The sequence below is a fragment of the Nicotiana tabacum genome, chromosome 14 (assembly GCF_000715075.1).
Source record: "Nicotiana tabacum cultivar K326 chromosome 14, ASM71507v2, whole genome shotgun sequence".
Taxonomy (NCBI): domain Eukaryota; kingdom Viridiplantae; phylum Streptophyta; class Magnoliopsida; order Solanales; family Solanaceae; genus Nicotiana; species Nicotiana tabacum.
In genome coordinates this window covers 21,583,975-21,600,228 of record NC_134093.1, presented here as the reverse complement: position 1 = coordinate 21,600,228, position 16,254 = coordinate 21,583,975, and the positions used below count along the sequence as shown (strand labels likewise).

The 16,254-nt window shown below is 37.4% G+C and overlaps 1 protein-coding gene and 1 pseudogene across 2 annotated transcripts; both read left to right on the top strand.

The window, feature by feature from the left end:
• The first annotated feature begins 670 nt into the window (after positions 1-670).
• LOC107793149 (uncharacterized) lies at positions 671-13,643 on the top strand. 2 transcript variants are annotated; one of them, XR_012698569.1, is made up of 6 exons: positions 671-953; positions 1,725-1,792; positions 1,923-2,058; positions 12,913-13,066; positions 13,222-13,288; positions 13,369-13,643. XR_012698569.1 is itself a non-coding variant. In XM_075229406.1 (4 exons), the coding sequence occupies exons 1-4, from the start codon at positions 812-814 to the stop codon at positions 12,987-12,989; spliced, it is 423 nt and encodes a 140-aa protein (XP_075085507.1). In that variant the 5' UTR covers positions 671-811; the 3' UTR covers positions 12,990-13,157. The 2 variants fall into 2 exon arrangements, 1 of the variants encoding a protein (XP_075085507.1); XM_075229406.1 differs by lacking the exons at positions 13,222-13,288; positions 13,369-13,643 and having other exon boundaries at positions 12,913-13,157.
• Positions 13,644-14,614: 971 nt separating this feature from the next.
• On the top strand, positions 14,615-15,837 carry LOC107758990 (putative F-box protein At4g38870; annotated as a pseudogene).
• Positions 15,838-16,254: the final 417 nt, after the last annotated feature.

The following is a 16,254-nucleotide window of genomic DNA, read 5'->3' as shown; positions in this document are numbered from 1 at the left end:
TTGTTACTCATTGTTTTATAATATATTGTATTGTGTTGTATTGTATTGTATCGTTTTATAAATACAATGTTTGGATAGATTGTATTGTTTGTTGTTGTTAAATAACATTTTGCTGTTTGGTTTGACTGTATCGTACGGTACTGTAATTGATAAGTTTACTAAAATGGCCTCAATTATTTAAATATTAAATTAAACAAGAATTACACATAAAAATAATTTAAGAAAACCCATTTCTACTAATTTATAACCAAATATGTCTTATAAACAGATTAAACAATTAAATTCATATAAATTCTAACAAAATTAGTAATTTTACGTTGGAGTTGGAAGCGACAGAAGTTACGGAAAAAAAAGGGACGAAGACAAAGTAGATTATAGGTGTGAGATTTGGAGTTAAAATAAAAAAAAAGTAAAGGATAAAATAGAATTATAAAGTAATAAGTTAGGGCATAATTGGAAAGAAAAATAAAAAATAATCTCGCCACACCAAATCCATTGTTTCAAAAAATGAAACTTTTTATTATTTCGTAACAATGAACTTAACAATAGATACAACCAATTTTAACGAAACAATCAAAAACACTTATTATTTTGGAATACCAATACATACGGTACAAATAGTAACAACCATCCAAACAAGCTAAAGTAATTTCCAATTTATATCCCTTTCAGCTGATTGTTGAATCAAGAACCTTCCTTTTTCAGTTGAGGTTTAAGATCCCAAATTAGTAATTCCCAATATTTAGAAACTTTCATCAGAAAAACACGATTGTTGAATCAAGAACCAACCTTTTGCGGCTGGGGTGTTGAAATGGAGGTGGTACAACATAGGTGGAGGTTAAGGTGGTCATTCAAGAATGCTACAATAGTTGTCACTTTGTTCAATTTGATTGCTTCCCTTTTTCTACTTTACAGCTTTTTCTCTTCTTCATCTTCCAGCAAACCATCTTCAGGTTCCCTTCTCTTCTTGCCTTTTTCCTTTTAAATTTACTTCATTTTCAGTTCAAACAATTCTTGGAGTTTTTTTTTATTTTTTATTTTTTATATCTATAAATTTTGTTTTTTCTATTTTATTTTTGATGGGTTTGTGTTGAAATGAAGCAACATATGACAGATAATTGAAAAAGTTCCTAACTTTTATAAGACAGAGGTTTTGTTGTTTGATCAAGAACTGTAAATATGGTTGCTTTTCCTTTAAATTTGCTTCATTTTCAGTTCAATCAATTCTTCGATTTTTTTTAAAATCTAAAAATTGTGTTTTTTCTGGGTGTGTTGAAAGAAGCAACAAAACACAGAAAATTGAAAGTGCTTAATTTATTTAGGGTAGAGGTTTTGCTATTTGATCAAGAACTGGAAAAATGGTTACTTTGATTGGGAGTTGTTGCATTTGGTGTTCCAAATTTTCACTTTGGAACCATTTTCTGTGTAACTGAGAGCAAATGAGGCTAAAAAGTTACTGCCTTTCTCTTGTATTCCCTCTAATGTAAACTATTTAGTGGAATTTCTTGCTTAAATAGCACAAATAAGGAAATAGTGTCACATAAAAATGAAAAAGAGGGAGTAGTAGTAATTGCTGGCATGTAGCGAAATAAAAGGCGGAGGTGTAGATAGCCAGTTTTGCTCTTAAAAAGTTGTTTTAGGATATTTCATTTTCCTGTCAAATAACTATCACTAGATCTCCTAATCTTGGTGGCTAATATGGCATCTTGATGTTTGAACTGCAGTTGAAATGTATATAAAGGAAGCAGAAGAGATTCGCCGTGCTATGCTGCCTGTGGAGCTAATTAAAAGAGTGAGTACCGTCCTTTTTCTATGTTCTGCTGTAGCTGAATAGTTAGGACGTGTGCATCAATCGTACTAGAAATATCTAGTTTTCTATTTTGTGAGACTTCTGGAGAATACAAAATCTTCTGTCTTGATAGGTGAAGGAAATACGGAAAGAAGCATATGGCGAACCAGATCCTGTCCAACAGAAGGATGCAAAACAGACTGCTGCAGTAGACCTCATATCTAGACTGAACAATTATCGGTCATATTCTGATTCAGGCAGCGTGAAAGGTAAATATTCAACAACCCTCTGGACACTCTTCTTTCCTTCAGACACAAAAAGACCTCTATAACACTTAGCCATAAGTTGAGTCCATCAACTATGTCTTCTGCCATTACAGTCAGTCCGTCAACTATGTCTTCTGCAGCTCTTGGTATCAGTAAAAGAGAAATTTTGGTGCTGATTGAAATGGCATAGCATGATTCAGTCAGTCGTATATCTTCTATGACTCACACTTATTGTTATATATTATATCAGTCATCTGATTTGGTTATGAATTGAGGCCATACAAAGGACAACTTAACATCAACTTTATCTGTTCTATTTCAATGCATGTTAGTCCTTGGAGAAGTAGTTTTAATCAGATGAGCTCACATATGTGTAGGACCCTAGCTTGATACTCTACTTCTACACTAGGTCTAACACAATATGATGAAATTGGTCGTGCCCAGAGAATATCCAACAATCTGAGTGACCTTCGTCTTTTTATATTGGAGCTCTTTTGATAACTGTGAATGTGGATTACTGAGTCTCAGTAACCTTTATATGGAGTTTGAAGAAACTGACCCTCTACACTTACTATAAATATTATCTGTTCATGTGATTGTGAAATAATTCAGTTTATCAATCAGTTTTCAAAATCTTCAGTCTTCCTGTGACTTCCCCTGGATTTGTTTCCTCTAGTGTGTCCGAAATAGACTTCCCTTGTAAGATGAGAATGTTTATCTTGGACTATGCTACCTCAATTCCCAAAAGGTACTTAATTTATTTTTTATTTTCCCATTCTTTGGCCTAAAGGTGGTTAAACAAATTCTGCTTGAGTTGAGATAAATACATTTATCATGACAATCACGAAGCAAGAAACTGAACGATCGGCTTCACTTCAAGCAGTGTTGTGAAGAGCGTGAAGCGAGGAAAAGCGACAACCCCCATTTCGCTTAAAGCGAGAAGCGAAGCACTCGCTTTTTTGAAGTGAAGCGGAATTTTAAAAAAAAAATTAAAATAAGGGGAAGGGCAGTATACCATTCTGTTAAAAACTAGGCAGCATAAAAACAATGATAGAAGAACTGGGCAACATTTCAACGGAGAGGAGAAGACTTAGAAAGAAGAACCGAAGGTAAAAAAAAAATATTCGCCAGCATTTCGTTGCTATTTGGATGCTTAAACAGTGAAAGGAGGAGGAGGAGGAGGATGAACACCCTTCTTTTTTAATTAAATAGGCCGGTAGCTCTTTAAAACAAAGAAGCACACGCTTCGCTCAATTCGCTTCGCTTCGTCGCTTCTCGCTTTTTAGTGGAAATCGCACGCTTTTGTCTACCTGAGTCGCTTCATATAGCAGAAGCAGGTAAGGGGTCGCTTCTCGCTTTAAGCGAGGAAGCGAGCGCTTTTCACAACCCTGATGTCAAGTCATCCCAAATTGTTGGACTGAACGACACAACTAGTCTTCGAGACCCCATAATATAAGAAAGTCGTGGAATGCATAAGCCTCTTTGGAGATAGGGGCGACTTTCTTTTATCCCATATAATGACCAAGCTCGCTTGCGCTCTCTCGTGCGTTATCCTATTCCGGTTCGATCAATGCCATTCTTCGTTGTATACCTGACAAATTTGGAGGTGTAGCCGCAATAGCATCAGTTTTTATGTCCGTTGGTCCACCAAAAAGCTGTGCGCCCCCTTCTGGATAATGAGCCAGAGTGAGAGCCCACAATAAGCTAATGGATGCTATCTCTGCGGGATAATTAATTCCCCCATTTTAATTCACGGATAGCACAGTTGAAAAGACGTAAAGGTATCTGCGAGCCTGCTTCAGTCCTTGCTACATTTCCCATCTCCTCTCTAGCCATCTCTACATCTGCCAGAATCAGAACATCGACCCAATTCTGGCATTTATGGTGGTGGACATACTCGATTGGAATGGGAAGAACTACTCATCCAACGAGTTGGCATACCTCTTAGCAATCCCTTAAAACCGAGCTTGCCAAGCGCAATGTTTAAAAAAGCGATCGCTTCGTCGCTTTAAGCGAGAAGCGAAGCGAAGCGACAACTCGTCGCTTTTATGAAGCTGAGGCGACTCGACCATCAAAAGCGATCGCTTCAACACCTGAAGCGAGAAGCGACGCAGAAGCGAGAAGCGAAAAAGCGACCGCTTCAGTCAAAAGGGGTCAATTTTTTTTTTAAAATAAAAGATTGGGTCTTTTCTATATTATACAAAACATAGACCCCAAAGTGAAGACATTTCTTCTCTTCTTCTATTCCATCGAGCATCGTTTCTGCTGCTAGGGTTCTAGAAGTCCGTCCAGCCTCCAGGTAATTTCTTCTTCTTTTTTTCTTCTTTCTTCTTCTCCTTTTTTCTTCTCCTTTTTTTCTCTCTTCTTTCTTACTCTTCCCGTCGACTGCTGCTAAGTGCTAGGGCAGGCAGCGATCCTTTTTTTTCCCTTTTATTCTTCTTATTTAGCCTTTATTTATTAATTTTTGTGTGTATTTCAGTTTATAAACTTAATTATTATATTTTGAAATGTTGCTGCTTTGCTGATTTTAGTATTTTAAACATAATTATAAAAAAAATCCAATTTTTTTCCTTTTTATTTGAAATGTTACTGATTTCAGTTGTTAAATTTAATTTAATTAAGGTGTTGCTGATTTCAGTTATATATATATGTTATATTTTCAGTTTATTTCATTATGTTTGTCTCTTTGCAAGGTTTACTTTATGTTCTTTAAGAATTGCGCTTCAATTCAATGAAGCGTGCGCTTCGTTTCGCGCTTCGCTTTTGAAGCGAGGCGAGCCCCTGTCGCTTTTTTGCGTTTCTCGCTCTCAAAAACACTGGCCAAGCGGTCAGTGATGCAGGTTGTTAATTGTTAGCTACCAAAGAGAATGTGTCACCCTAATCAAGGTCATAAATTTGAGTGTACCCTTTAACAATAGGCAAGCCTTCAGCCAATCAGTTTTGCATCTGGATCCACTTTCACAGAATAAATATAGTGGCACCTAGCAGCAAATTTGACCTACCGTCAATGGAATCAATTTCTAAGTGATATTGGCAAGGAAAGCAGTTATCTTCTCTGTGATGACATCTCGTTATCTTAGATATTCCAATGTCTCACTAATAGTCTTTTCTATAATAGCATTAGTCAAAGCTGATACAAATCAAAACATGAGGACATACAATGATAGTTCAGAAAGTTATAAATGTGATGTAAATAATGAGAAGAACAAAGACATTTGCGTATCACAATGGACAGAGTGGGGGTATCTGCTAATGTCGAGCGGGTGAGGGTTAAAGTACGAGTAATCAGGAGTTGCCAGCATACATGTTTCATGTGAAGAATTATCATGGGTGTTAGTAGGAGTACGAGAATGACATGAGTAGACTTGGAGAGGAGGAGGACTGACTTGTCATATAGGAAATATATGACTTAGTAGTTTGTCTTATCCAGTATTCTAAAAAGACACCAGCTTTTTAGTTTGTGATATATAAAATTCTGCATCTCTACTGTGAGCTTTTCGGTCCTCGTAAATGGAGCACCAACTGGTTTTTTCTTTCTCAGAGGGGTCTGAGACAGGGAGATCCCTTTTCTCCTTTCCTATTCATTATTGCTATGGAGGGATTGAATGATATGTTGAAAATATCTCAGACAAACAATTGGATAAGGGGCTTCAAGGTGAATTGCAGGGCTGATAGCAACATGATGATTTCCCACCTGCAGTATGCTGACGACACTCTGGTGTTTTGTGAAGCTGATAGAGAACAACTGAAAGTATTAAGGGTGATCTTCATTCTTTTTGAAGCCACATCTGGACTACACATAAACTGGCACAAAAGCTTCATTTATCCAGCCAATGAGGTAATGGAGTTACAAAGTCTTGCTGATATTCTTGGTGGGAATGTAGGTGAACTGCCTACTGTATATTTGGGGATGCCATTGGGAGCCAAGAGCAAGTCAAAAGGAATTTGGAATGGTGTGCTAGAGAAATGTGAAAAGAAGCTAGCAAATTGGAACAATCAATATCTATCTATGGGAGGTAGATTAATCTTGATCAACTCTGTACTTGATGCCATGCCTACTTATATGATGTCCCTATTCCCAATTCCTGCCGATGTAGTGAAGAGAATTGATGCGTTAAGAAGGAATTTTTTATGGGAAGGCAATAGTGAGAAGAAGTTCCATTTGGTTAAATGGATTTCTCTTACTACTAGCAAGAAGACAGGGGGACTGGGAATTAAAAACCTGAGAGTTCAGAATCATAGTCTGATGATGAAGTGGCTATGAAAATTTGCAGCAGATGAACAATCACTGTGGAGAAAGGTCGTGAGGGAGAAGTATGGTGTGGAAGGAAGATGGACAACCAAACTTGTGAGAAGTCCATATAGTGTTAGTTTGTGGAAGTCAATTAGGAATTTGTGGCCAAAAGTTATTAACAAGTCCAAATTCAAAGTAGGAAATGGTATGAAGATTTCTTTGTGGGATGACAATTGGCTAGGCCAAGGACCCCTGAAGCTACTTTTTCCTGGCATATATATTTTGAATCAACAACAACAAGCATCATTAGATGAGGCATGGACTAATCAAGGTTGGAATCTTACATTCAGAAGACTACTAAATGACTGGGAGATTGACAGAGTAATAGAGTTTTACAATACTTTGGAGCTATTCAGTGGAATCAACTCTACTCAAGATCACATGATATGGCAAGGGAATAGGCATGAGAAGTTCTCTGTTAAGTCTACTTATAAGGAATTCAACCTTTCTAATTATCAGGTTGGATGTTGGCCATGGAAGATGATATGGAAAGTAAAAATCCCCTACAAAGTTGCTTGCTTCACACGGTTACTAGCAAAAGAAGCGGTTCTAACACAAGATAATTTAATCAAGAGAGGTTACCACTTGTGCTCTAGATGTTACTTATGTGGAGAGGAGGCAGAGACAATTAGTCATCTCTTTTTGCATTGCAAGTTCACTGTAGAAATATGGAGAATCCTCATCAGCTTAAGGGGAATTTTATGGGCAATGACGAGAAGATTACTTGATGTTCTAGCTTGCTGGAATAAAGAGGGCAATCTTTCTAATCATAAAGAGAGATGGAGAATTGTCCCAACCTGCATATGGTGGACAATTTGGGAAGAGAAAAATCAGAGATGTTGACAAGTCCAGTAACATCCAGAAGATGAAGATGAAATGTCTAGCTCTTTTCTATTTTTGGTGTAAAGGAAAGTTTTTGCAGGATCATGAATCCATTTTTGATGTGCTAGATTCCTTGTGAGAAGACCAAGGATTATAAATGTTTTCTTTTTTTTTGGGCACTCCCTTTGTCATTATGGGTGATTTCACAATTTTAGTGAAGTCTATATTCTGATATACAAATATGTTACCTTGTCAAAAAAAAAAGTATTCTAAAAAGACACACTAGGAAGAATAAGGAAAGGATGATTGAGAGAATTGTTTAAGTTTGATTACTCCCTCAAGTTTGAATGGGCATTTATACTAAGTACTTAGATTATTGTGTCGGTAATTTACATATTTTTGGCAAAATTACATCTCCTAACCTAGGTAAAATTGCGTTGGTAATTTACAAGTTAGTTCTCATAAAAACTCAGGACTAATAGGAATGTATCAACTGGTCGCCATAAGCATCTTAGACCAGGGAAATCCATGAAGACATTGTTGTTTGTTTCTCACACATGTGCTTGGAGCATGCAATAGAGTGACAGACGGTTTTCCAGGGGCTTCTCCAGTCCTGTATATTCTCCTTCATGAGTTATCCATCGTGCGGACGAGAACCAATAGTTATGAGAAATAAGCATGGCCAAGAAAATGGGTATGAGCTGACAATGTATCTATAACATAGATAATTTATTCATCTACTTCTTGCCAATGTTTCTGGCCCACAAACCCTCAGATCCCTCAAAACCTACTTTTCAGAAGAGGACTCTGGGCTCTTTTTTAAATGAGGAGGCCCAATTTCTTTTTTCGGCCCAGATTACTACACCTCACTAGAAAATAGCAGACCCATTAGTCGATGAAATAGAGGCAATCTCTCTCTCCCCTCTTAACAGTGCTCTATCTTCTGAAGTAAAAAAGAACGAAGAAAGAGAAATCCCTCTCTCACTCACACAGAAGGCTGAGCAGCAGGCACATCACGAAGATGGTGATAATTATGTGGATGCCATGACTAATATTGACGGCGAGGGTATTCTAATTGATGGGGTGGGAGGCAGAAACGACATGCAAGTGACAGTGCAAATTGAACCTTAAAACTGGGCAATCGAGGAAGCTGAACCTCTGAAGATGCAATTGCAAAGTGACGATTTAGAGGGGGAGATGGACGCAACCTTATGGGTTCATCAGAATGTAATTAAGCTCAGCAAACAATTTGGGGTTGATTTCCAGGGATGCGAAGAGGATGCCTTGGCTTTATTCAAGAAGATTGACAGATGGAGGCAAGCGAAGAGGCAAGAACCAGAACCAGTAAATACGGTGACTCCTAAAAAGAAAGGCAACCGTGAGTTAAAGGGCCTGGTATTTGACATGAAGTTCAAAAGTTCTGGGACAAGGAATATGGGGAAAGAAATCTCAATCATTGATCAATGAATGTGAAAATCATTTCATGGAACGTGAGGGGACTGAATCGCAGGAATAAGAGAAGGGTGATCAGAAGCTTGATCCTTAACTGGAAAGCTGATGTATTCTGTTTTCAAGAATCGAAAATAGAAGGGGATATAGAAGGGATTATCAAAGAAATTTGGGGGGTCAGGGGTATTAAATACGGGCAATTGGAGGCTAGTGGTACTAAAGGTGGTATTCTAATGTTATGGGATAGTAAAGTTTGGAAAGGGGAGGTAGTAACCACGGGTGCTCATTCATTGACTTGCAAATTTGAGTCACATTCTCAAGACTTTAATTGGCACATGACAAGAGTTTATGCTCCTAATTGCATCAGAGAAAGAAGGGAAGTGTGGTGGGAAATAGGGGGTACTAGAAGTCTGTTCACAGGGCCTTGGGTAGTTGCCGGTGATTTTAACACAGTCAGATTTCCCTCTGAAAAGAGGAATTGCAGCAGAATAACCAAAACTATGACTGAGTTTTCTAATTTCATTGAAGACATGGACTTGGTTGATCTTCCATTAGAAGGGGGCATCTATACATGGGCTAGAGGGAACAGTCAGGAGACCATCTAAAAAATTGATAGGATCCTGGTATCGATGGAGTGAAATGAGTATTTTAAAAACATCAAACAAGAAACTCTTCCTAGAGTTTGTTCTGATCACACACCCTTAATGTTACAGTGTGGCAGCTGGGATCACAGTAAATCCTACTTCAAGTTCGAAAACTGGTGGTTGGAGACTGAAGGTTTTTCTGACAGAGTCCAGAACTGGTGGACATCCTTCATCTTTGAAGGAAGACCGGATTATATCCTTGCTTGCAAACTAAAAGCCTTAAAAGGTAAATTGAGAGAATGGAGCCTGAATAGCTATGGCAACCTGGAGAGGGGGAAAAATCTCATACTGACCCAAATAGTTGAGTTGGATGCTATCCAACAACAGAGGAACCTTAATGAGGAGGAGATGGCCAGGAGAACAAAACTCTCCATCGAATTTGAAGAATTTGCTACAAAGGAGGAAATTGCTTGGAGGCAAAGATCAAGGGCTTTATGGCTCAAACAAGGAGACAGGAACACCAAGTTCTTCCAAAGAACTGCTAATGCACATAAAAGATTCAACAACATCAACAAATTAGAGGTAAATGGGAAGAGTATTGAAGAACGAGCTGAGATCAAAAGGGAGATTATCGACTTTTATCAGAAACTGTACTCTGAAACAGAAGTATGGAGACCTACCTGTAATATGAACAATTGGCTGAAGTACAGACATTGCAAAATGTTTTCGAGGAGAATGAAGTTTTAGAATGCTTAAAGACTTGTGCAATAGACAAAGCTCCGGGACTGGATGAGTACACTATGGGCTTTTTCATCAAATGCTGGGACGTGGTGAAATCAGACATAATGGCTACTATTCAAAACTTGTATTCCCAGGAATTCTTTGAAAAGAGCTTCAATGCCACTTATGTGGCATTGATACCTAAGAAGTGTGGTGCCAAGGAGCTAAGGGACTTTAGGCCTATCAGCCTCATAGGCAACATATATAAACTGATCTCCAAGTTACTCACTGAAAGATTGAAAAGGGTGATGCACAAGTTGGTAGACTCACAACAAATGGCATTTATAAAAGGGAGACAAATCACATATGCAGTTTTGATCGCAAATGAATGTGTAGATTCCAGACTCAAGGAGAAGAGGCCAGGAATTATGTGCAAGTTAGATATTGAAAAGGCATTTGACTATGTCAACTGGGAATTTTTGCTAGGAACTCTCCAGAAGATGGGTTTTGGTAGGAAATGGGTCAACTGGATCAGATTCTGTGTAAGCACTGTCAAGTTCTCCATCCTGATCAATGGAGCCCTTGAAGGCTTTTTTCCTTTGGGAAGGGGATTGAGACAGGGAGATGCCTTATCCCCTTTCTTGTTCATTCTTGCTATGGAAGGGCTAAACAATATGTTAAGAATATCACATGGCAATGGATGGATTAAGGGCTTCAATGTGGCAAGAAACCAAATTGACAGACTGGAGGTTACTCACCTTCAATATGCAGACGATACCCTCATTTTTTGTGATGCTGATGTGACCCAAGTAAAGTATCTAAGAGTGATCCTCATAATTTTCGAAGCCATCTCTGGGCTCCATATCAACTGGAGGAAAAGTTAGATTTTTCCGGTCAATGAGGTATCTAATATTCAGCTGCTGGCAGGAATTCTGGGAGGTGAAATTGGTTTTATCCCAACCATTTATTTGGGGATGCCTTTGGGTGATAAAAGCAAATCCAAGGATATGTGGAATGGAGTCCTGAAAAAATGTGAGAAAAAGCTAGCAAGATGGAAATCTAACTACATTTCTTTGGGTGGTAGATTGGTCCTCATTAACTCTGTGCTAGATGCCCTTCCCACATATATGCTGTCCCTATTTCCTATACCTGCCAATGTAGAGAAAAGACTGGACACCTTGAGAAGAAACTTCCTCTGGCATGGAAACAAAGAGAAGAAGGGCTTTCACCTAGTCAAATGGAAAACATTGACCCTCAACAAAAAAAGAGGTCTGGGGGTCAGGAACTTGAAAATGCAGAATAAAAGTCTTTTGATGAAGTGGCTTTGGAAGTTTACCAGGGAGGATCAAGCTTTGTGGAGCAAGGTAGTAAAGGCCAAATATGGAAAGGAAGGATTCTGGATGACTAAGGAGGTAAACAATGCTTATGGTACTAGCTTGTGGAGAACTATAAGGAACCTGTGGACAAATTTTGCTGATAAACTTCAATTCAAAGTAAGAGATGGAAGGAAAACTCTTTTTTGGGAAGATAACTGGTTAGGAATTGGTTGTCTTATGAATCTTTTTCCAGACATTTATGCCCTGAATCAACAACATAGAGCTACAATACATGAACTTCGGGGTACACAAGCATGAAATATCATCTTCAGAAGACCTTTACATGATTGGGAGTTACCCAGAATTACAGATTTCTTTAACACTCTGGAGCTATATAATGGACTGCAGGAGGGAGATGATACACTTAGTTGGAGCCAAAACAACAGTGGGGTGTACACAGTCAGTTCAGCCTACAAGTACCTAAACCAAGATGGTGGACAAGTCAATCTATAGTCTTGGAAACACATATGGAGGGTCAAGATACCATACAAAGTGGCATGTTTTTCTTGGCTGGTAGTTAGAGAAGCAGTTTTAACACATGATAACCTGAGGAGAAGGGGAGTGTCAATCTGCTCGAGGTGTTACTTATGTGGCCAAGAGGTAGAGACAATCAACCATCTGTTTCTACATTGTAGAGTGACTAGTCAGTTATGGGACTTATTCATCAACCTCAGAGGCATTAGATGGTCAATGCCAGGAAGAATATCCGAACTATTGTCAAGCTGGAATGAAGGGGGAAGTGCACTGCTTCCAACAAAGACAGATGGAAAATTGTCCCTGCAACTATTTGGTAGACAATATGGAAGAAGAGGAACGCAGGATGTTTTGAGGATTCAACTAGTTCTATTCAGAAAATTAAGATGAATTGTATTCTTCTTTTTCGTTTTTGGTGTAAAGCAGAATATAGTGACGACTTAGAGTCGATTCTACATGTCCTAGATTCCTTGTAAGAAGAGCAAGGATTGTAATAGGGAGCTTTGTAGGCTTTTGTAAACTCTTTCTTTGTGCTGGTACCATAAGCATTGTTTACCTGCTTAGTCATCCAGAATCCTTCCTTTCCAAGACCATAGATTCCTTTGTGCTGAAGATTGATTAATACAAATTTACATGTTACATTGTCAAAAAAAAAATGTTTCTGCTGTCGTAGTAAACTTTGCCTGTGAAATACTGCTGCTTTAATTTCATGCATCAAACTCCATGACTGAAAAGTAGCATGCCTCTATTCTGGTAATAATTTCTAATACTCTCTTCTTGCTCTCAATATTTCATGTGCTCGATTAAGCTTTTCAACTCAATCGACAGTGCACTCCAGCTGGATGAGTGTTGCTTCTACCCTTGGCTTGGCGTTTATTTAAAAATGGTCTTGATTGCATTTCAGAACCATTAGATGTTAAGAATGCTAAATCTACTGTTAGGAGCTTTAAAAAACCACATGGGTGTCAATACCAATTTTCAGATAGAATTTGCTTCGAAGAGTGATTTTTCCCTCTCTAACGCACAAATCTTTATCCCTCGAAGATGGTACACAGTTAAAATCATGATTTTGTATGATCGTTTGTTAAGCACGTTCGTACAACAATTAAACTATTCTTTATTTACTGCAACTGTACAGTTCTGGAAGAATGGCGTAAGCGAAAGATGGAAAGAGCCAGACAACGTGAACTTGGAAAGAATGGAACCACCATCTGACAGTCATAAATCTTTGACGGGGTTAAAAACATGGGATCATTTGATCGTTAGAGCTCGTATTATGAGGTCTATCAACTGTATGTATGCTATCATTGATTTGTATATTATCCTGTATCCAGATCTGCAGCACTCAACAATTTTATGCAACATGTAAAGTTTTTCCCTTTATTATGATCTCCTAGACTTTGAATTTGGATTGTGTGAATGTTTCTCTTTTGCTAAATTATGTCAGCGCAACGCAATTTCTCGAGGGGAAATGCTCTCAGCTCTTGCTTTAGCTTAGACTTCACCAACACAATGTAAGTTAATCTTATAGTTGTCCTAACGTTAAATAAAGCTGTATTATCCGTTCTCTAATGCTATAGTTATTTGTTTGTAGGGCTGGTGGGCATATATCGGGTAAAATCGATAGTCCGATCCGGAAAAAATTTATTGGGTTATTGGTATTGGGTTATTGGGTTATTGGTATTGGGTTATTGGGTTAACGATTCGGTAATGGTTTAGTGTTATTTTACTATTGAGTTATCAGTTCGGGTTACGGTTTGCCCAATTTATTAGGAAAAATGCTTTAAAAATAATAATCGAAAAAATGTATAAAATTTGTATATTTTATATATATATATATATATACAGTCTGTATGTTATATATAAAAATTATACAAATATTATACACTTTTTCGGCTACCAGATGTAAATAGTTTTTTATGCGGGCTAAAAGTGATAATACCCCAATTTATTAACGGTTTAACCGATAACCCAACTTTATAAAAATATGGTTATACCTTTAAGCATATAAATACATGTAAGGTTTCATTTTTCCAGTTCTCTCTTCTCCCAATTTCTCTTAGGTCTCAGCTGCATTCTTCAAGACTCAAGTTCAAGTCTTCATCTTCAGAGACCGATAAACCAATTCTCCTAGCATCCCGTATTCACGCTGGATCTGGGAAGGGTCGCATCCCAAGGAATGTGATGTAGACAGTCAACCCAAATGCAATCATTAATTACTGCTTTTATATCTCATTGTGCAACTAATTTATCAAGTCTTTTAAATCAAGTCTATAATTATCCATTAAATTGACACATCACCGTCCATGTAAGCATTATGTAACTGTCAACTCAGCACCATGTCGAAGTTACGTTGTGCTAAGGGTGGTCGATTGATTATCATTTGTCTAAAAATTATATTGTGTATATACGTAAAATATAAGGATTTAGAGGTATATAACATATATTGAACGTCCTTTGTCGGTTTATTCCACTTCTTTCAAGTTTGAACACATTTGAAGAAATTCTTGGCTTCATGTTATTGTCCAGTTGGCTTCCTCGTCATTATCCAGTCAGTAATGATGCGTCATAAAATAGCTTCTTTCGATATACTTGACTTGATTTTCCAGATTTCTTTTACAAACTCAAGTTGATTCATTGCTTTAAATTCGAAAGGTTGTGTTGAAAGTCAAGGGAATTGATACAATTGTGTTTTAGAATATTCCATAAAATATAGGTAGTACTTATTTTATAATATTAAAAAATTAATTCTCCGGACAATAAATTAAAAGCTTTTGGCATTTTTTTCCCCGTAGTTTTATAAGAAAACCAAAAGGAAATAAATGTTTTAGAAGGAAAAGAAGAGGTGAAAACTTTGCCGCACGCCAAGGCGTCCAATGAAGAAGAAGATGATTTCTACAGGAAGAAATCCGTCAATTCCTCAAGAAATCATCTATGAAATATTCTCATGGCTTCCTGTTAAATCTTGAATGCGTTTCAAGTGCGTTACCAAATTTTGTAATTCCCTTGCATCAGAATCTGATTTTTTGAATATCCATGTTCGTCGCTCTATGACTCGTCCTGGTGGAACAGAGTTCTTTTCGCAGGAAACGAGACCAGTTTTTTACACTACTGAACAAATAGAAGATGGAAGACCCTCTGCGTCCCTTCCTCAAATTAATGGACTCTATTACCACGCCCCTGCATATTCTGGTTTAGATTGCGTTAATGGTTTATTTTGCTTTTGGGGACCAACATTTGCTGGACCTGCAGCGATTTTCAATCCCAGTACAGGAGAAGTAAGATTTCTTCCCAACTTGAAGAATGATTTTGTTCAGTGTAACTATGCATTAGGTTTTGAATCAGAAGAAAAGAAGTACAAAGTTCTTTTGACAACTAAGCATGTTCAAGAAGGGTACAATAAATATTGGATTTTAACTTTAGGCATAGACAAATTATGGAGAGAGATTAAAAGTATTTCTCCTCGTGTTCTATGCATGCCTGGGGTTTGTATTAGTGGAGTTATTTATCGATTTGTTTACCATAAGAGTCAACTTGCTATAGATGCATTTGATGTTAAATCTGAAAAATTTAAAATTATTGGATCGTGGAAAAACTCGCATGATTACAAGTTGATGGAGATGAAGGGTAAACTAGCAGTCATGGATTATGAAAACACACATGTGGACACATCTTCTTGTGGATTTTAGAACATAATCCAACAAAACAATGGAAGAATCATATCATTCAATTTTCATGTTACGACATACAGTTTAGTACTATATCATCTTGCACGTCCCGTGATGGGAAGATTGTATTCATTATTAACTCAAGGCTGGAAAATTCTTATATGTGTTATGATGTCATGGAAAAGAGATGGAGAGCCTTAAGTATCAAGGAACTTCCCAAGGAGAGCTACATCAAACGCTTTTTAAATTACATAGAAAGTCTCTTCCCCTTAAGAAAATTTGAAATACCTGTTATTTTAAACTGGAAATCATTTTAACTTGTGTATTCGATTTGGATTATACGCCTATGAGATCCTAGCATTTAGTGTTAAATTAGTCTCCCCATTGCTTTTGAGTTCTTGTTTTTATGGAATATTTTTTTACTACCTAAGCAGTTCATTTTTTTTTATTCCTCTCCCTTGTAATTCCCTTTTGATCCCCTTAGTTGGAGCTATATTGCTTTGACTCGAACTCATGACCCTGGATTGTAGGTGGGGGGTGCTGACCATTTTGAGCAACCCCTCTTGTCGTTCTAGTTTTTATGGGATTCTTAATTTTCTAAAGAATCTGCAGCAGGCAATCAATCTCACAAGCTAAGCAAGCTAAGAAATTCGTTTCTTATGCTATAGTTATCGGTTAGTCCTTTTATAGCTTATCCTATTAAGTTGAAAGCATCAATCAAGCTGCTAATTAAATGCCTTTTGAAATTTCTATCCATTTAATTTGTTTATCAGGAGAAGTAAGAAAAAGATGAGTCAGAAACATGTCAATCA

Excerpts from the sequence above, each read along its gene's own strand:
- LOC107793149 (XM_075229406.1), top strand. The coding sequence starts at position 812 with ATGGAGGTGGTACAACATAGGTGGAGGTTAAGGTGGTCATTCAAGAAT. Across the intron at positions 1,793-1,922 it reads CTGTGGAGCTAATTAAAAGA|GTGAAGGAAATACGGAAAGA; the intron begins GTGAGTACCGTC and ends CTGTCTTGATAG. Across the intron at positions 2,059-12,912 it reads TGATTCAGGCAGCGTGAAAG|TTCTGGAAGAATGGCGTAAG; the intron begins GTAAATATTCAA and ends GCAACTGTACAG.